Consider the following 21,120-nt stretch of genomic DNA (forward strand, 5'->3'; position numbering starts at 1 on the left):
CCGGCACTGCAGACCAGGGCATTAACTTGCTGCATCACAGTGCCAGCCCATATTTATTTTTTAAAATTATTTATTTGAAAGGCAGAGTGACTGAAGAAGGAGAGACAGAGTTATCTTCTACCTGCTGATTTATTCCCCAAATGGCAGCAAACCTGGCTAAAGCCAGGAGCCTGGAACTCCATCCAGGTCTCCTACATGGGTGGCAGCCATCTCCTGCTGCCTCCCAGGGTGCACATTAGTGGGGAGCTAGCTAGGAAACAGAGCAGCTAGGACATCTGATATGGAATGCTGGCGTCACAAGTGGTGACTTAACCTGCTGCACCGTAACTCTGGCCCTGGCATATTTATTATTTCCTTTGGACTTCATGAAAGGTTGGCAATAGCTTATGGGTCTTCAGTTCTTCTTTTGTGGGTACATAGAGATCCAGGGATCCCAGGCTGGAATACACTGGTTTACAGTATGGAAGTGCTGAGTCACTGCTTACACATTATGGTCTTTGCAGGTACCATGATAATTGAGTGCAATCTCTGCAAAATCGATCTTGATAATCAACATGCATTTGCATTTGAAAGTGGATCAATTGCCTGATCCAGCAGACTAACTCCTTGCTTTTGCCTGTTGACGGAGAGGCATGAGGAGCCCCAAGTGGCCGAGCGGCAGTCTTCACTTACAGTTCTGTGGAATCCTGGCTGTATCTCCTGGTGGAAGCACCCCTCCCTTTGGACCAAGGCCTCTAGAACAGCAGATCATAGGCCTGGAGAAAAGCAAGTGAGCATTGTGCTGGTGGCTCAGGGTTGCCGTGGATGAGTTCTGAGAAAAGGAGTGTGGTGGGGGCAAGAGGCGTGGAGTCACCACACAGACCCCGGGAGTCGGGTGAAAGCAGGCCAGAGGCCAGCAGCCCGTGGACTTGTTTATTTCAGTTGATGCAGCAGCTTATATAGCTGAGGTAGCCGATCCAGTCAAGGGGCGGTTTATGACCTAACCAATCCCAGCCTGTTGCCAGGGGGTTTCCCAGGGGGTTTCCCAGGGGGTTTCTGAAACTATTTCTGAGTAACTGACACTGGCCTGCCAGTGGCCATCTTGGCATGGCCTTCTCATTCCACCACAGCTCAGCAGGGGTGACAGTGCATGGAGCCACTCTCATGTTTACCCCTTGATACCTGGATCTGTGAATGGTGGTTATGGGAGAAACAGCATCTTGTATCAGGTATCTAATCAGCAACAGTTTCCTGTAGGAAATGGATTCAGTGATCAGCCTTTAGTTACTGATAATATGAAGTTATTTCAAAAAGTTAGTGTAAAAATAAAATTAAGAGGTAAAGTGAGTTTGGTGGAAAAACAGCTTTTTCATATTATGCCTTTCCTATCAGCTTTCTGAAGATCCCACATAAGCAGGTGAAGGACATCTGTTCACATATATTTCCATTCACTTTATTTATCAAATAATGACCAGCACCACGCGGCTCAAGAGGCTAATCCTCCACCTGCGCCACCGGCACCCCGGGTTCTAGTCTCGGTCGGGGCGCCGGATTCTGTCCTGGTTGCTCCTCTTCCAGTCCAGCTCTCTGCTGTGGCCAGGGAGTGCAGTGGAGGATGGCCCAAGTGCTTGGGCCCTGCACCCGCATGGGAGACCAGGAAGAAGCACCTGGCTCCTGCCTTCGGATCAGCGTGGTGCGCCAGCCGCAGCGGCCATTGGAGGGTGAACCAACGGCAAAGGAAGATCTTTTTCTCTGTCACTCTCCTTCACTGTCCACTCTGCCTGTCAAAAAAATATTAAAAAATATGTTGGTATAAACCTGAAGTTCTAATAAGATTAATCTGTTAGGAATGTACATTTATAACCACATAGCCTGTCAGATAAATGTGACTAAACTTTACTGTTTTTTAAAAATATCTCCTTATGTTGGAGCTGTAAAATAGTCTGTCCAGGGGGTCAAGGAGTTGGACATGAGATTGGCTGCCAGTAGGAATGCATGAAACTCTGTGAAGTGTCACGGATGGACAACATGATGAAACATTCCATGTGCTCAGGTCATCCCACTCAGTTACGTAAGATTTGTAGACATTAGGAGTTAACTTATGACATTTTTGCATATTCAAGAAGTAGGAAAGTGATAAATCCCTATCAAAAGCGGCAGCCATTGGAGGGTGAACCAACGGCAAAGGAAGACCTTTCTCTCTGTCTCTCTCACTGTCCACTCTGCCTGTCAAAAAAAAAAAAAAGCATTTAAAGCATAAACATACATAAATTCAGTAATAACAATGTGTTGAGTACTTTCTATGTGCAAAGCATCAAGCCAGGCACTTCTGAGCACATAAATATAAATGGGACTCAGTCTACATTCTCCATGAGATTATCATCTCACGGCTGGAGTGTGCAGAGGGCATAAGATTCACATTCTGACTTCGACAGAGAATGAGACAAACGGCCAGTGAAGAGATGCCATTTGCGGTGGTAGGTTGTGTGTAAGATTAGATTTGCTCCTTCCTGAAATCCCTCCAAGGTAACAGTAAAAGGATTCCTAAGAAGACACACAAGGGGGTGGATGTTTAGCCTAGTGATTAAGATGCTGCTTATGACACTTACATACTAAACCAGAGTAGCTAGGTTCAATTTCCAACTCTGGTTCCTGACTCCAGCTTCCTGGTGATGCTGACCCCAGGAGGCAGTAGTAATTTGGTTCCTATCTCCTATGTGGGAAACCAGGACTGCATTCCTAGCTCCTGATTTTGGTCCAGTTCTGTTGTTGCTGGCATTTGGGGAGTGAAGCAGCAAATGAGATACCTCTTTGTGTCTCTCTTCCTCTCAAATAACTTCTAAAAAGAAAAAGGGAGATATAAAAGGATGTAGAAAATTAAGAGAAATTAAAAGAAAAATATTGGAAGCAAGGGAAGAAGATGAACTAATTAACAAGTGACTCAATAGAGCCAGGAAATCTGAATCCTAACCTTGAAGCAGAAAAAATGTATTATATATAGCATAGCATAGTATATCACCATCAAATGAACCAGGTAGTAAACTACCTCTGGAAGTGTAGATGAAGGAAGAGCCCAAGGCAGGCTGATTGAAAGTCTATCTGGCCGGCGCCGTGGCTCAATAGGCTAATCCTCCGCCTGCAGCACCGGCACCCCGGGTTCTTATCCTAGTCGGGGTGCCGGATTCTGTCCCAGTCACTCCTCTTCCTGTCCAGCTCTCTGCTGTGGCCCGGGAGTACAACGGAGGATGGCCCAAGTCCTTGGGCCCTGCACCCACATTGGAGACCAGGAGAAGCACCTGGCTCCTGGCTTCGATTCAGCGCAGCGTGCTGGCTGCAGTGGCCATTGGAGGGTGAACCAACAGAAAAGGAAGACATTTCTCTCTGTCTCTCTCTCTCACTGTCCACTCTGCCTGTCAAAAAAAAAAAAAAAAAAAAAAAAAAAAAGGAGAAAGTCTATCTGTGATGCCCTCCCTACAACTCTATGTCCCACCCCAATTCCAATTGAATACCCCTGAAGTTCTGATCTCTAGAGAGAGTGAGTGAAGCAGAGTCTAGAAGAGCGGACATAAGCATATTTGAGGACAAGGACATTTTGCTGAAAATAAGGCTATTAAATAAAAATTTACTAACTCTTCAGCTACCAGCCTTTTCCCACTGTCAGGACCTGAGATTGCTGGATCCAGAGAGCACAGTGACAGTCTTCTCTGGAAAGTATGACCTACCCACGAGAAAAGATTTAAAATAGTGATGTTTTCAGTTCATTGTCTTGGGTAACCTTTGCTCTGTAGGATAGTTGGCAGCATTCTTGGTCAATAGCATCCCTTGCTCCCAGTTGTGACTACCAAAAATGTCCCCAGATACTGCCAAATATCTCAGAAAGTGGAAGAAGGGGAGCAAAATTTCCCCCAGTAAAGAATCACTGGCCTATAGTGAATCCTGGAGCTGAAAGCCCCATCCATGAGCACAGAGTTCCATTCAACTTTGTAGTACTGTCTCTTCAACACAGACAGCCAGGGCTCCCCAGACATTTCAGGAAAAGTATAGAGAAAAGCAAACAGGAAAGCAGCAACTTGGAAGAACCGGACTATGAGGAAAAAGAAAACCTTAAAAATATGTAACATCTACAAAACAAGAACTTTGGACATTAAAAATATAGCAGTAGAAATGAAAAGTCAAATAGAAGCTTGGTGAATTGAGCTTATGAAACCTCCAGAAAGTGTAGTAAAAAAGAGATGGAAAAAAAGAAGGTGACACAGATGGGAAAACTCAAGTAACAGTGTAGAGGACTGTATTCGAAAGCAGTGTAAGTTGCTTTAACAAAGGGACTGAAATATAGAGGCTTAGATAACACCGAAGTTTATTCTTCTGTGGCCTACCACAGGTAGATGGCTCTGCTTTGTGACCACTGGGCTCTGCCATGCTAAACATGTTCCGTTCATCCACCTCTGTATCCAGGGCTGCTGTGTCAGTTGTTCACATTTCCTGTCTCACAGGAAGGGGGTGAATAACATCGGTGACTTAAAGATCTGACTGGTAAGGTACACCCATCACTTCCTTTCACACCTGGCTGTACCGGAGGCCAGGGTACACAGTCTTGCCCATGTGCTCAGATGTTCAACTAAAACTCAGGAGCTCTGTTATTAAAATGAAGGACAGAATGGATATTGGAGGAAGTAAAGCAATCTCCACCTTAAAGTTTAACATCCAAATGAAAGGAGATCCAAAGGGAGAACCAGACAAAATAATAGTGAGGAAATTGTTAAAAATAAAAGTGGGTGACTAGATTGTGCTGTGGTAACAGACCTCCTCCAAAGGAGAAAACCCCAAAGTCCCACCAAGTCATAACCTAAAACTCGATGCCTAGAATCTTTGGGTGATTCAAGGGTAGTCTCCACGGCAGGCTCAAATGTAGCCCCCATGGGAGCCAGCGCCGTGGCACAGGTGAAAGCCCTGGCCTGCAGTGCCAGCATCCCATATAGGTGCCGGTTTGAGTCCCAGCTGCTCCACTTCCGATCCAGCTCTCTGCTATGGCCCAAGTCCTTGGGCCCCTGCACCCATGTGGGAGACCTGGAAGAAGCTCCTGATTCTTGGCTTCAGATAAGATCAGCTCTGGCCATTGAGGTCTCTGGGGAGTGAACAAGTGGATGGAAGACCTCTCTCTGTAACTCTTTCAAATAAATAAAAAAAAATTTTTTTAAAAAAGGCTAAATTCTATCAGTATGATCAATTGTGACCTGAAATTGATCACTTGGACAAGTGAGATGGCATTGGTACATGCCACCTTGATGGGATTGTGTTGGAATCCCCTGGCACATTTCTAACTCCACCTTTGAAGCAAGTCAGCTTGAGCATGTCCCAAATTGTACATCTCCTCCCTCTCTTATTCCCACTCTTATATTTAACAGAGATCACTTTTCAGTTAAATTTAAACACCTAAGAATAATTGTGTGTTAATTACAGAGTTCTACCAATAGTATTAAGTAGAACAAAAAAAATACTAAAAGGGATAAAGTATCAAATTGCACTTTAACAGAGAATGATCCTGCGGGGGAAACAGGACACACAGCAGACTTATAGAATGGCAGCACTCCTGCCTCAGAATCAACCCTTGGGACATTCGGATCTGGCTAAAAGGTCCATGAGAGTCTCACAGGCATGGAAAGCCATGACCCGGTGGCAAAAAACAATCAAAATGAAAGATCCTGGTGAACAAGACCCCAGCAGAAGGAACAGGCCATCAAGGAGAGAGGCGCCTTTCTCTGAAGGGAGGAAGGAACCTCCACTGTGATACGGCCTTGACTAAACAAGTTCAGAGTCGGTGAACTCAAGGGGCTTCCATAGCCTAGACAGCTCATAGCAAGAGTCTCAGGTGATTGCTGACGTCATAAACAAGAGTGCCAATTGTTAAATCAACAACGGGAGTCACTGGGTACATGCTCCCCACGTAGGATCTCTGTTCTTAATGTGTTCTACTATGAAACTTAAAAACAACACTACTAGTCGAACAATACCCTATACCTTATGCAGTTGTGTGAGTGCAGCCTGTTGAAATCCTTGCTTAGTGTATACTAAGTTGATCTTCTGTATATGAAGGTAATTGAAAATGAACTCGATGAAGGGCAGGATGGGAGAGGGAGTGGGAGAGAGGAGGGCCACGGGAGGAAGGGAGGTTGGAGGGGGGAAGCCACAACAATACAAAAGTTACACTTTGTAAATTCATATTAAATAAAAAAAACTATATAACAATCAAAAAAAGAAAAAGAAAAAAGAAAAGGAACTTAATACTTTACCCTTTTAGTATTTTTTATGTTCTACTTAAAACTATTCGTTGAACTCTGTAATTAATACACAATTACTCTTAGGTGTTTAATTAATGCTATAACTAGTACTCAAATAGTATTTTACACTTTGTGTTTCTGTGTGGGTGCAAACTTTTGAAATCTTTGCTTAATATATGCTAAATTGATCTTCTATATATAAAGATAATTGAAAATTAATCTTGATGTGAATGGAGGGGGAGAGGGAGTGAGAGAGGGGAGTGTTGTGGGTGGGATGGAAATTAGGGGGGGGAAGCTATTGTAATCCATAAGCTGTACTTTGGAAATTTATGTTCATAAAATAAAATAAAATATAAAAAAATAAATTGTACATCAACAGTCGGGACAAGGGCTGATCAAGTCACAGTTTCTCATAGTATCCATTTCACTTCAACAGGTTAGGTCAAAGAGTCAAAGGGATCACACAAACAAGACTAGTGTCTGCTAATACTAACTGATAGAATCAAAAAGGGAGAGAATGATCCAACATGGGAAGTGGGATACACAGCAGACTCATAGAATGGCAAATGTCCTAAACAGCACTCTGGCCTCAGAATCAGCCTTTAAGGCATTCGGATCTGGCTGAAGAGCCCATGAGAGTATTTTAGTGCCAAGACACTCTGGCCAAAAAAAAACGAACACACACACACACACACACACACACATCTAAATGAAAGATCTCTGCGAGTGAGATCCTAGTAGAAAGAATGGGCCATCAAAGAAGGAGGTACCTTTCTCTGAAGGGAGGAGAGAACTTCCACTTTGACTATGACCTTGTCTAAATAAGATCGAAGTCGGCGAACTCAAAAGGCTTCCATAGCCTTGGCAACTCATGACTAGAGCCTAGGGAGATTACTGATGCCATAAACAAGAGTGTCAAATTGTTAAGTCAACAACAGGAGTCACTGTGTACTTACTCCTCATGTAGGATCTCTGTCCTTAATGTGTTGTTCAATGTGAATTAATGCTATAACTAGTACTCAAACAGTATTTTACACTTTATGTTCTGTGTGGGTGCAAACTGATGAAATCTTTACTTAATATATACTAAATTGATCTTCTGTATATAAAGATAATTGAAAATGAATCTTGGTGTGAATGGAATGGGAGAGGGAGCAGGAGATGGGAGGGTTGTGGGTAGGAGGGAAGTTATGGGGGGGAAAATCCATTGTAATCCATATACTGTACTTTGGAAATTTATATTTACTGAATAAAAGTTAAAAAAAATTTAAAAAAAGGCTAAGTTCTCTCTCCTCATATACATATATGCGATGGTGGAAATACCAGGATAACCTCAGAAATGGGAAGATAGGAGACACAGCAGACGTTAGCCTGCTGCAAAATGCAACAAAACAGTGGTTTCCAAACTACTTTTGTTTGTTTGTTTGTTTTGATTTTTTAAATTTTCTTTTTTGTTTCTTTTTTCTTTTTTAATGTGTGTTTTTCTCTCTCTCTCTCTTTTTTTATTTCAAACTACGTTTACCCTAATGGAACTTTTTTTTTTTTTTTAATTTATTTGACAGATAGAGTTAGACGGTGAGAGAGAGAGACAGAGAGAAAGGTCTTCCTTCTGTTGGTTCACCCCCCAAATAGCCGCTACGGCCAGAGCTGCACCGATCCGAAGCCAGGAGCCAGGTGCCTCTCCTGGTCTCCCATGCGGGTGCAGGGGCCCAAGTACTTGGGCCATCCTCCACTGCCTTCCCGGGCCTCAGCAGAGAGGTGGACTGGAAGAGGAGCAACCGGGACTAGAACCCAGCGCCCATATGGGATGCCGGCGCCACAGGTGGAGGATTAACCAAGTAAGCCATGGCGCCAGCCCCTTGTCCTAATGAACTTTTACAAAATATACGGAATTCCAGGGCTTAAAGAAAATCAAAGTGAACTATAATACTACTCGACCTCTTACCCTCAACCTAGGAGCTGCTTCAGAGGAAGTGCCATGAAATAATTTTTGTTTCTTTTTTCAATTTTCACTTTACTTGAAAGGCAGAAAGAGAGAGAGAGAGCAAGTGAGCATGCTCAATCTTCCATTCCTAGTTTACTCCACAAATGCCAGCAACAGGGACCAAGCTGAAGCCAGACTAGAATCCAGTCTACGCAGGTATCCCAAGTTGTGTCTTTACAGTTAATTTTTTGTTAAAAACTTCGGAAACCCATGCATATGAGATGTCTTCAGAAGACCACAGAAGAACATGTAGGTTTCAAAATTTGTTGGAATCAAGTCAAAAGTTTAATTCCAGTTTTTTCTACATTTTTAAGTACCCAAGTGTAAGGTGATGTGTGCTCTCTTCTTTCATCAGACCGGCCTAGGCAATACCTCAACAAGTTTAAGCTCAACCATTATGTGGCTCTATGCTTTCACCTGAATGATTAAGCACTGACAAAGAGAACACATAATTAGGCTGCTGGTCTGACCTTAAAATTGTGTCCACAGGCTTTGGGGTTTGTGCATTGGTTTAGATGCTGGGTGGGACACCAGCATCCCATATTGGATTGCTGGGTTTGAGCCCTGGCCCTGCTCCAAATTTCAGCTTTCTGCTCATGCACACCCTGGTAGGTAGCAGTGATGGCTGAAGTAGTTGGGTCCCTGATACCCATGTGAGAGATCTGGATGAAGTTCCAGGCTCCCAGCTTTGGCCTGTCCCAACCCTGGGTATTGTGGGTATTTGGGGAGGGACTAGTAGATGGTAGCTGTCTCTGTCTGTCCTCTCTATCTCCTTTGTCTCTGAAAACAAACAAAAAAGTCTTCAAATCTCCAATAGGCACTCAATACCTCCTGGAAATAGTATTATATTTACTTAATATGTCCATTCTTTCACTGTCCAGGACAATTTTTTCAAATCTTGCTTTCAGGCCTCAAACTTCTTATACTGCAAGCTTCTCTCTAAATGAAATTATCCTTCAATAAATACTCATTATATACCAGGCATTGTTATAAATATATGTAAATATATATTTATAGAGTTTATTAATATATACATATTTATATAATATATAAAATATGTAAATAATACATATTATTTATATATATAAATACTCTATATGCCAGGCATTGTTCTAAATATAGAGAGCCGTTGACAACACAGGCAGTCTGTTTTCATGGAGCTTAAGTTTCAGTGGTGGAAGACAGAAAACAAACAAATGCATGTTTTGTATGTGTTGAGTGCTAAGGAGGAAAATAATGCAGGTTTGGGGAAAGGGTGTGCTGGGCAGGTGGCAGATCACGTGCATTCTTCTAGGACATAGCGCCTTTGAATGAGCTAGGTATCCAATGGTGGGTCAGAACATAATGAGTGACACGACACCACTTGGGTTTTGAGAGGGTCAGTCTGCCTGCTGTAGTAAGAATAGACCACAGAGGAAAAAGCATATCTATAGGGACACTGTGTATTAGCCTTGGCATCTGGGTCTCTCTTTTTCTTATTTATTTTTAAAGTCAGAGAGATAGTGAGAGATACAGAAAAAGGGAGAGATAGAGAAGATAGACAGATAGATTTTCCATACGTTGGTGCACTTTACAAATGCTTGAAACATCCAGAGTTGAGCCAGGCCAAAGCCAGGAACCAGGAACTCAATTAGGTTCTCCCATGTGGATGGCAGGGACCCAGCTACCTGAGATATCACCTGCTGCCTTCCAGGGTGCACAATAGCAGGACACTGGATTGGAAGTGAAGTCTGGACTTGAACCCAGGCACTCCAATATGGCATTTGGGTATTCCAAGCAGTAGCCTAACCACTGCACCAAACTCCTGTCCCCAGGCCTCCTCCAATCATCTGTGAATACCTTAGCACCTACATCTTTTCTTTCCCCTTCTACCCCCATTCTTTATGTCTTAATGGAAAGAACTTTCAAAGTATAATTTTTAAAAACTGAAAATATGACTCTACACAAATATAGAATGCAAATGTCTCAAATGTTTATTCACTCAGGGGACGTTGTTTTGCCTAATGGTTGAGGCATCAGCTGGGATAGCTACATCACATATCAGAATATCTGGTTCGGAGTCCTACTTCCAGCTCCTGATTCCAGCATCCTGCTAATGTGCACCCTGGGAGGCAGCACATGATGGCTGGTGTAGTTAAATTGCTGCTGCCCATGGGAGAGACCTGAATTGAGTTTTCCTGCTTCTGGTTTCAGGTTCCTATTGCTTTTGGGTTTTGGGAAGTGAATCAGTGAATGGGAGCTCTTTTTTTCTATTTCTCCCTCTCTCTGTTTTTCAAATAAATAAAATATTTATTAACTCGTTAATGTCTCAAGCTGAGTATAGGCACTGAACAAAAAAAAAAAAAAAAAAGAAAAGAAAAGAAAAAGAAAAAGAAAAATGTTGGAATAATGTTCCCCAGTATAATCAAACTATAACCACTGGGGTTATCAGTTTCAGCAGAAAGAAATCTATATACATACTGTCACCGTGTCTGGGCTCTAATTAAATAGTAAAGAGGCAGTCAAATACTCTGAGTTGTTCTCTCCTAGACTTGAAAGGAAATAAGCATTACATGGGCTTGTTGAACAATGTGCAAGCCTGCTGGCTCTCTGATTTTACTTCCTAATTTTGGGATAAATTTTCTTAACAATTTTCCAGGAGGCCGGCACTGTGGTGTAGTGGGTAAAGCCACCGCCTGAAGTGCCGGCAGCCCATATGGGCGCCATTCGAGTCCTGGCTGCTCCACTTCTGATCCAGCTCTCAGCTATGGCCTGGGAAAGCAATGGAAATGGCACAAGTCCTTGGGCCCCTGCACCCGTGTGGGAGACCAGGAAGAAGCTCCTGGCTTCTGATCAGCTCAGCTCCAGTTCTTGTGGCCATCTGGAGAGTGAACCAGAGCATGGAAGACCTATCTCTCTCTCTCTGCCTCTTCTTCTCTCTGTGTAACTCTTTCAAATAAATAAATAAATCTTAAATAAAAAAGAAACAAACAATAAAACCCAATTTTCCAAGAAAAGAAAATTTAAAAGTCTGTCAAAGTCTTGATTTACAGGATGGGGAAACTTTTTTCTGCAGAGGGCCATTTGGATATTGATAACATCATCTGTAGGTCATACAAAATTATCAACTTTATTGAATTTTAATTCCTGCCTGTGGTTGTGTTGGCAGGGGCAGACCAAATGATTTCACAGGCCTTACAGGGCCTGTGGGCCAGATGTTCCCCACCCTGTGAGTGTGGGTGGTGCTGCAGTTCAATTTCTCTTCCTCTTCTCTAGGTTTCCTGCCTTTTCCTTTGATCTTTATCCTTCGGTATTACAGTAACCTTGGCAAGAGATGCAAAGGACTCGAATTTAGGCAATGGTATTACTTTTTTGTTAGTGGTTTATAATCAAGATAAGACCTTGCCTTGAACTTATTCTTATATTCAGGGCTAATGTGTATATCATCATGAATATAATCTCCTCTAATAATCATGAATTAATCTTAGTGTGTCAGTCTTTGGGGGGCTTATTTACCTTAAAAGACTCAATTAGCACATAAACCTCAATGATTCTCGACTTTACAACTCTAGCTCAGTTCATGCTACCATACACCTAAATCTGTAATTTAAAATTCTCCATGGTGTCTCTACCAGAAACATGAACTGATGATTCCAGTTGAATTCACTGTTTTCCATCCCTCTCCAAAGACTTTCCTCTTCCTGTCCATGGCACCATCATTTACCCAATTATCTAAATTTGCAACCTTAGAGCCTTCCTTGCCTCACACTCCAGATCTACATAACTATCAATCCTTGTTCCTTCTGTGTCATAAATCTCTACTCAAACCTCTCATCTCCCTTTCTCCCTTATCCTACCTATGTCAGCTTCTTTTAGGTCTTTTATTTATTTTTTAAAGATTTATTTATTTAGGAGGCCAGCAATGTGGCGCAGCAGGTTAAAGTTCTGGTCTGTAGTGCCAGCAGCCAGGAGCCAGGACCTTCTTCTGGGTCTCTCATGCAGGTGCAGGGTCCCAAGCACTTGGATCATCTTTTTATTGTTTTCCCAGGCCAAAGCAGAGAGCTGGACTGGAAATGGAACACCCAGGTCTCGAATTGGTGCCCACATGGGATGCCAGCACTGCAAGTGGCGGCTTTACCTGCTACGCTACCGCAATGGCTCCTATATGTGCTTATCATTATAGGGGTGCCTTTGCCTCTAGGTATTCTCAGTGGACACAGCCAGGGGAAAGTTACATATATAAACATATACATAGACTTACTTCTGAATTTATTTCTATATCTCTATGTAGTTCAAGCCACAACTTCTGCTATTTCTAATTAATTCAACAATACAGAATTCACTTCTTTTTAAATTTTTTCTTTAATTTTATTTAAGTTATATGTTTCATGTATTTCATATATAAAGATTTAGAAATAGTGATACTTCCCACCCTACCCTCTGTTCCCTCCCATGCTGCAACCCTTCTTCCTCCTCCCTCTCCCATTCCCACTCTTAAATTTTTTTTTTTTTTTTTTTTTGACAGGCAGAGTGGACAGTGAGAGAGAGAGACAGAGAGACAGCACCGCGCTGATCCGATGGCAGGAGCCAGGAGCCAGGTGCTTCTCCTGGTCTCCCATGGGGTGCAGGGCCCAAGCACCTGGGCCATCCTCCACTGCACTCCCTGGCCACAGCAGAGAGCTGGCCTGGAAGAGGGGCAACCGGGACAGAATCCGGCTCCCTGACCGGGACTAGAACCCGGTGTGCCGGCGCCGCTAGGCGGAGGATTAGCCTAGTGAGCCGCGGTGCCGGCCCACTCTTTAATTTTTACAAAGATCTACTTTCAGTTTACTTAATGATTGTAAAGTTAACACTACACTAAGTAAGAGTTCAACAAATAGTGTGAATATTTTTATATTTGTAACTCCCTTCCGTGACAGTGAGAAATCAGATTCCCATTATCCTTAATATATTTACTTATTTGACCAATTTCTCTAAATGTAAACAACCTCCCAATCACTACTGCTTTCTTCACTGCATAAAAACCCTTTAAAAATTTATTTATTTGAAAGGTAGAGTGACAGAGGAAGAGAGAGAGAGACAGAGACACAGAGAGAGATCATCAGCTGGTTTACTCCCCAAATGGCTGCAACAGCCAGGGCTGGGTCAGGCTGAACTAGGAGCTTGAAACCTCATCAGGGTGTCCTATGTGTGCAGGGACCCAAGCACATGGACCATCTTCCGCTGCCTTCCCAGGCACACGAGCAAAAGTGGAGCTGCTGGGACTCAAATCAGCACTCTGATTTGCAGTGTTGACATAATAAGTGGCAATTTAACTCACTGTGCCATGCAGGTCCCATACCTTTTTAAATTTATTAACGATTTATTTATTTGAAAGGTAGAATGAGAGAGACAGAGACAGAGAGAGAGAGAGAGAGAGAGAGAGAGAAATCTTCCATCCACTGGTTCAGTCCCCAAATGTTCACAAAGGCCAGAAGCTAGGAGTCTGGAACTCCCATCAGGGTCTCCCATGTGGTGGCAGTGTTCCAAGTACTTGGGCCATCTTCTGTGGCTTTCTCAGGTGCTTTAGCAGGGAGGTAGATTGGAAGCAGAGCAGCTGGGACTCCAACCAGTGCTCTGATAGTGATACCACCTAACCCCTGTGCCACGCCGCATCTGTATAGGAAGCCTTGTCACCCCACTCAGGGTCCAATACCCTGCATCAGGCGATGCAGCCTCCCTCCTTCATGTAAATGTCTTCCTCTTCTCTGAACTCTGACATCTCTTTGGGCCTCTGATGCCCCAACCCCACTAAGCATAGACTCCCACTTTGCTCTACTTGGCCTTGAGGACTGAATTGTCCCTGGAAGGGAAAGAGGAAAAGTGTACTTAATTTTTAAAACATTTCCTTCTTAATCCATTCTTTTACTATATTATAAAGCAAACTGCAATGAATAATCATGTCTATACAACGTTAGTGTATGTTTAAGATAAATTCCTACAAGTGAACGTGTCTCAGAGTATGTACATTTGTAATACTGGCTCTGCTATACTGCTGTCCATGAAGTTTAACAATTTACACATCACCCAGCAACACAAAATGGTACATGAGAGAACTTATAAGAATGGTAACTCTAAGGGGCCAACAATGCAGTGTCGCAGGTAAAGACGCTGCCTGCAATGCTAGCATCCCATATGGATGCCAGTTCATGTCCCAGCTGCTCCACTTCTGATCCAGCTCCCCACTAATGGCCTGGGAAAAGAGCAGAAGGCGGCCCAAGTGCTTGGGCCCCTGCCACTTAGTGGAACACGGGAAGCTCCTTGCTTCTGGCCAATGTGGCCCTCTGGGGAGTGAACCAGCAGACGGAAGATCTGTGTCTCTCCCTCTCTTTCTGTAACTCTGACTTTCAAATAAATAAATAAATCTTTTAAAAAAAGGCAACTCTAATAATAGACTAAAAATTTACATGATGACACTTAAAAAAATTAAGACAACCAGTTTTCTTGTTTGGAAATGCATTTATTGTTATACAAATCCAACTTCCTACTTTGTGGTTTCTTGGTAACAAAAGTGAAACAAAATTTAGTTATCAGAATGAAATTTAGGAACACAAAACAATTACCAGATAGATGCAGTAAAACTATAGGAACCCTCAGAAACATAAATTAGGACCCTAAGCTAAAGACTAGTACAGTTACTCTGTGATTTACAAGGCACAACACTCGAAAACAGGATGACACAAAACAGCCTGCAACTGCAAGTAATTTTTCCATCAAACTTGTTAAATGACAATGCCGCTCACAAGAATGTCACACACACACACCCCAGATATACTCTTAGTCTGTCTCTCTAGCCACCTGCAAAATGGCTTGAAAAACTAGATAAGCAAAGGCTCCCAACGCTTATAGACAGCTCCTGGTGCCAAGTTCCCTTGACAATCAGACCAGATAAAAGCCCTGCCCCACTCACGCTCTGCACTCTCTTCAGGGACTGTCGCCACGCCACCTCTTGGCTTCAGTATATCAGCTTGTCTCCGCTGAAGTCGGTCTCCATCTCTTCTGGGGACTACGAAAGGCCAGAACCCCAAGTTATTTAAACCTAACACTTGTGAGTCACATATATTGTCAGAAATTTGTTTTCTAGGTCTTGAGGTTAAATTCATTTTATAGCCCAGCAGCGATATGAGGACGCTTGTTGCGGGGGCGGGGGGGGGGGGTGTCCCTCACGACCGCTCTGGGGATGTCAGAAACCGGCTGGGGTTTGAAGTTGAGCGGTTTGCCAGGACTTCCAGGGTTCCAGCAGCGGCCATGGTGCACATCCTGGAAACCCCATCAGTTCCAAGCAAACCTGCACGGTGGCCACGCCAGGACCAGAGCTGCGTCCAAGTGGCCTCCAATGCAGATGTGGCTATTTGCATTTCAGTTAAATTAGAACTGCTGTTCCGGGCCAGCGCAAGGCTCACTAGGCTAATCCTCCACCTAGCGGCGCCGGCACACCGGGTTCTAGTCCCGGTCCGGGTCCCGGATTCTGTCCCGGTTGCCCCTCTTCCAGGCCAGCTCTCTGCTGTGGCCAGGGAGTGCAGTGGAGGATGGCGCAAGTGCTTGGGCCCTGTACCCCATGGGAGACCAGGAGAAGCACCTGGCTCCTGCCATCGGATCAGCGCGGTGCGCCAGCCGTGGCCACCATTGGAGGATGAACCAACGGCAAAGGAAGACCTTTCTCTCTGTCTCTCTCTCTCTCTCTCACTGTCCACTCTGTCAAACAAAAACAAAAACAACAACAACAACAAAAAAAAACAAAAAACAAAAAAACCTGCTGTTCCTCAGTCACATTGTAAGGGCTCAGCAGCCACATGTGCACATGTGGCCAGTGACTACCCCGTTAAGGTAGCTACAGACTATTTCCCCCACCGCGGAAGGTTCCGTCGGGACCTTGCTGAGTAGACAATTGAGATTTTTATTTTTTTAAATAAAGCTTGGGAGTCACTAGGCCCCTACTATTAATAATAAACCGACGTTGTTACTCTTTCCAAGGGGGGGGGGGGCTCGCTAAGAAACCGCGAACACAAAGCCTGCCAAGGCACCTGCAGCGGGCTTTCCCCAGGAAGGCGCTAGGCAGTAACTTGACGCTGCGAGGTAACACCACAGACGTCAAGACGAAGAGGACTCCCACTGCGCTGGGCGTTCCAGAGCCAAGGCTCCCGAGAAGTAACTGTCCACAGAGGCACACGCCACGGTCGACAGGGCTGGAGAGCCTGGGCCGCGGAGGTCGGAGCCGCGAGGAAGGCCAGGTCCCTTGATCCCTCAGCCCCGGGGTCGCACGCCGGCTCCGGCACGAGGCCGCAGACGACTCGCGCGCTTCCGCACGCCCAGCTGTCGGCAGCCAATGGGGCGCGGCGCCGCCGCCGGGGGGCGGGGCCGTGACGTCCGGGCCTCGTGACCCGCCTCCAGGCCTGCGCTCGCGGAAGCCGGAAGCGGCGGCTGTCTGCCCTCCCGCTGGGGGCGGAGGAGCGGTGGTGAGCGACCTGGGATCTGTGAGCCGGGGGATGGATCGGAAGCCGACAGTCGCGCGGCTGGGACGGTCGGCGCTGCCGTGGCTGCTGCTGGTGTTGCTGGTGTGGCCGCGGCTGGCTCTGGGCGCGCTCCCTTTCGGCAGCGGTCCGCACCGGGTCTTCCCTGACCTCCTTTCAGAGCAGCAGTTGCTGGAGGCGGAGGACTTGAGCCTGTCCTTGTTGCGGGGCGGCGGTCTGGGGCCACTGTGGCTACCCTCGGACCTGCCCGAGCTGGATCCGGAGTGCCGGGAGCTGCTGCTGGACTTCGCTAACAGCAGCGCGGAGCTGACCGGGTGTCTGGTGCGCAGCGCCCGGCCCGTGCGCCTCTGTCAGACCTGCTACCCGCTCTTCCAGCAGGTCGTCAGCAAGATGGACAACATCAGCCGAGCCGTGGGGGTGGGTAGAGGAGCACCCTGTGGACTGTGGCGTGGAGGGTTGGGCTAGCTGGAGGATATGTGGACGGTCAACCCTGGGGCCTCATGTTCGCTAACAGTAAAGAAACGGGTTGGACTGGGTCTGTGGAGTTTGGGGTATCAGAAAAAGGGGCTGGCGTTAGGGTTCTTGGGATCTTTACCTCCACGCGTGCTGTTGGCCATCCTGTTTTCTTCAACCCACTCCTAACCCCTGACTGTGCCATAATGCACAGGAAATTGAAGGAAGGGTCCTTTCTGGAAACCCCACGTGGAGGACCCGGCAGTGGTTAGAAGCTTGCGGTTTGCAGCCCAAGCTGTTCAGATCGGGACCACCAGGTTCTAGCACTGTGACTTTACGTGGTGATTGTCGTTTCAGAGCTCTAGTTTTCTCCCCAGGAAAATGGGAGCAGCAGCCTGATGTGGCTGTGTAGGATTAAGATAGACACTGTGTGGGGTTCGTCCTTATGGCGAGGATGGTCCAGAGACAGACTGCCAGGAGTACCGTTCCGTTTTGCTTATTCGCCGCACATTCTGGGCGAGTAACTTAGGTGCTCTGTGCTGTTCGCTCCTCTGTCGAATGGGGACAGCAGGAGGCCTTGGACAGCTGGAATGTAGACACAGTGCTCAGTAAATGGGAGATCTCACTTGAGGAAATGGTATATCTGCCTTTGTCGGTCTAGACTAGGAAAGGATTCAGGTGACAGAGCTGGTGAGAGTCATGAGGTTTGTCCGGAGACGCCTGGTGAAGGGAAACCATGAGGAAGACTGCTGGTCTCATGACAGGGTGGTTGGAATGACTTCATAAATCGCAGTTGATTTGACTGCAGAGAAACTCGTGTATGGTTGCATCCTACTTTAAGACCCTGTCTAAATCTCTGTTTTACGTGCATGGGGCATTTACTCGTACTCAGTAAATCCCACGATCCATCTTTCTATGAAGAGCTAGTTTTCCAGGTAGCTTAAATAAATTTAGGCTTACATGGAATGTTTTCCAGCCATACTTCTGTTGGGTTTAGCAAGGGATATATAGGTACGATTTCAAATCAAGCACCTGAGACTTGTTCCTGTCAGCTGCGGCAGGGAATGATCTGGCGTGTCACCCTCAGCCTTGAGCATGTGGGTGAGCTGGTACTCTGCAGAGCAAGTGCTTTTGTGGGCAGAATGGCTGTGGCTCAGGATGCAAAGCTTGGATCTTCTGAGGCATTTGTGTAGGTTTGATGGGATTAAGGGGAGGTTAGGCAAATTACTCCCAAATAGTGCTACAATGTTATGGGGATCACCCAATCTGAATTTCCTCTTAAATTCTCACTGTGCAGGGAAGCTTCCCAATGTGGGGGTTACAGATGATGTCTTCCTGTCTCTATGCCCCCTAGATTCTGCTGGTGACCTGGGCACCCTGCTTACCTACTGCTAATGTGGGAGGAAAAGAAATGAAGAGGTGAGGAGAGTCAGGACAATGCCTTATCCACTCCTGATATCCTTCTCCAACTCATCCTGGACCTTGATCTCTGGGCCCCTTCTTTTCTCAGAACTGGATATGGTTCATTAGCTCAGAAACATGATTTCCAATGTTTTGAGGAACTTTGTGGATTTAATAGACTTTTTGGGACTGGTTTGGGAATTGAACCATCATGTGTAATAATGAACCTATGGAAGAATGTGTTGGTGCATTATGATGATGATGAGTGACTTGAAGAAATTAGTTGTCTTTGCTGAGGTTTATTTCTCTAGAGTAATGTATTTTCTTTGGCTCAATTAGAATTTCATTTAAATCAGTTTAATTAACACCCACTACTCTTAAATATTGGGCTGGTGATGGAGTATAGAAAGAAAAGGAGGATACACCCAGGCCTCAAACTATTGATGCAACTGGGGAACTAAACCTATATACAGAAAAAGATAAATATTATGAGTGTATTATGAATTACACAAGAGGAGTTTAGCACAAAAGGTTGGAGGAGCTGCTGAATGAAATGGGAACAGAGCAAGATAGACAGCTGACAAGCTAAATTTTCTTCAAGGCATCCTTTCCTGCCTTCTTTAGGGTGAATGGACATGACTGATTGAGAAGAGTAGACTAATAAAGAGAAAAAAGAATTAATGGTAGAAACAAGTAAGCTATTTATGTGGTACAGCAAGCTAATTAATAGAATGATCTGATGAGAATTTTGTGTTCTTGTTATTCCTCTTGGAATTATAGGAGAGGACAAAATATAGTTTTATTTTATTTTTAAGATTCATTTATTTATTTGAAAGGCAGAGATGCAAAGAGGAGGAGGAGAAAGAGACCTTCCATTTGCTAGATTACACCCCAGTGGAAGCAACAGCTGGGGTTGGGCCAGGCTGAAGCCAGGAGCCAGGAGCTTCATATGGGTCTCCCACATGGTTGCAGGGGCCCAAGTCCTTGAGCCATCCTCTGCTGCTTTCCCAGGCACAATAGTAGGAAGCTGGGTTGGAAGTTGAGCAGCCAGGATTTGAACTGTCACTCATATGGGATGCCAACACTGCAAGCAGAGGCTTAATCTTCTACACCAAAGCTCAAGCCCCAAATATAGTTAGTTTGTTTGTTTTGTTTTAAGATATATTTATTTGAAAGACAGAGGCAGAGAGAGTGAGAGAGGTCGAGAGAGGTCTTCCATTCCCTGGTTCACTCCCCAGATGGCCACAATGGCTGGAGCTGTGCTGATCAGGAGCTTCTTCCCGTTCTCACACGTGGGTTCAGGGGCCCAAGGACTTGGCCCATCTTCTACTGCTTTCCCAGGCAATAGCAGAGAGCCAGATTGGAAGTGGAACAGCTGGGATATGAACCAGTGCTCATATGGGATGCCAGCACTGCAGATAGTGGCTTTACCCGCTATGCCACCCAAATATAGTTTGATTATCTCAAGGTAAAGAATACTGTGATTTGTTGAAACCTGAGTGATAGAACTGATAAATTCTGTCTTCCTTAGAGTTGTACTTTCTTTTAGTTTAAGCTTAGATTGGGACATGGTTTCCTTGAGTTGTTCAGCATCTTCAGATTGGTTTTGAGGATGCCTTAGCCTCCTTGAATTCTAATCTGGTAAACTCTTTCCTATCCTACTTGTTTAAAGTTCAGGTACCTAGATAGATGTATCTATGTAAGTACAGATACATACACACATCTATAATATTTGTGAAGGTGTTAATCATTTGAATTATGTATCTGTGAGTAACATACTTATAGGTTAATAAATAACAAATTCTTAGGAATATAGAGAGAAAATTGGGATATAACATAATCTATGTCTTTCATTAAAGATCAGAAAATGTAATGCTTATGCATACATTAACAAAGTTTAGAGTGCCTATTATGTGCAAGTTCTTGTAGTTACTTGGGACGCAGCTGTGAATGAGCAAAGCTTGCGGTCTGAATACAGATATTAAACAGATTATTAAACAAGTACCTATTTAATTCAGGTATGATAATTGTTACAAAGAAAATCTCAGAATCTACCAAAACCTACAGGAAGGAAGCTGATCTTCAGTGCTGCTGTGGTCAGGCAGAGTTGGTCAGTGATTAAAGCTGACACCTCAAATTTGACAAGGTGGGGGGCAAGAGGAGAGAAGGTACTATTACACATGTAAAGAAATAGCAGATGTGAAGACTGAGATGTGGTGGGGTCTGGTGTGTTGGAGTACTACAAAGAACTCAGCACAATGAGCACGGATGAGACTAATAATGATCTGAGCCTGAAGAACTGAGCAGGTGCCAGGCCATGTGGACCCACAGGGCATGCTGAAGATTTCAGAGTTTGATTTTAAAGCAGTGTACTGTTATTAAAAGTTTAGTTCTGTGGAATGCCCAGTTCTGTGCTTTAAAAGGCCATTCAAGGTATAATAGAAAATGGGTTCTGCTAAGTGATTATGACAGATTTGTCTATGTAACATTTCTTTCCTTTTTTTTTTTTAAGATTTATTTATTTATTTGAAAGTCA

At 44.6% G+C, this 21,120-nt stretch overlaps 1 protein-coding gene and 1 long non-coding RNA gene across 4 annotated transcripts in view; one reads left to right on the forward strand and one right to left on the reverse strand.

Moving 5' to 3' along the window:
* Positions 1 to 1,619: 1,619 nt before the first annotated feature.
* On the reverse strand, positions 1,620 to 16,421 carry LOC149126530 (uncharacterized). The gene is made up of 3 exons (XR_016234570.1): positions 16,284 to 16,421; positions 15,170 to 15,265; positions 1,620 to 1,760 (listed from the first exon to the last, which is right to left on the reverse strand). It is a non-coding gene; the product is annotated as an uncharacterized LOC149126530 (long non-coding RNA).
* Positions 16,422 to 16,631: 210 nt separating this feature from the next.
* OSTM1 (osteoclastogenesis associated transmembrane protein 1) overlaps positions 16,632 to 21,120 on the forward strand; it is a 33,003-nt gene continuing 28,514 nt past the window's right edge. The window contains exons 1-2 of one of the 3 annotated variants that reach the window (XM_089332345.1): positions 16,654 to 16,715; positions 18,538 to 18,602. Coding sequence is in view for 1 of the 3 variants with exons in the window: in NM_001171322.1 (NP_001164793.1) it covers positions 16,746 to 17,147 (402 nt within the window). In the remaining 2 variants the exon portion in view is untranslated. 3 annotated transcript variants of the gene reach the window in all.

Source organism: Oryctolagus cuniculus, chromosome 5 (assembly GCF_051225735.1).
Source record: "Oryctolagus cuniculus isolate XC-2025 breed Fujian yellow rabbit chromosome 5, ASM5122573v1, whole genome shotgun sequence".
Lineage (NCBI taxonomy): Eukaryota > Metazoa > Chordata > Mammalia > Lagomorpha > Leporidae > Oryctolagus > Oryctolagus cuniculus.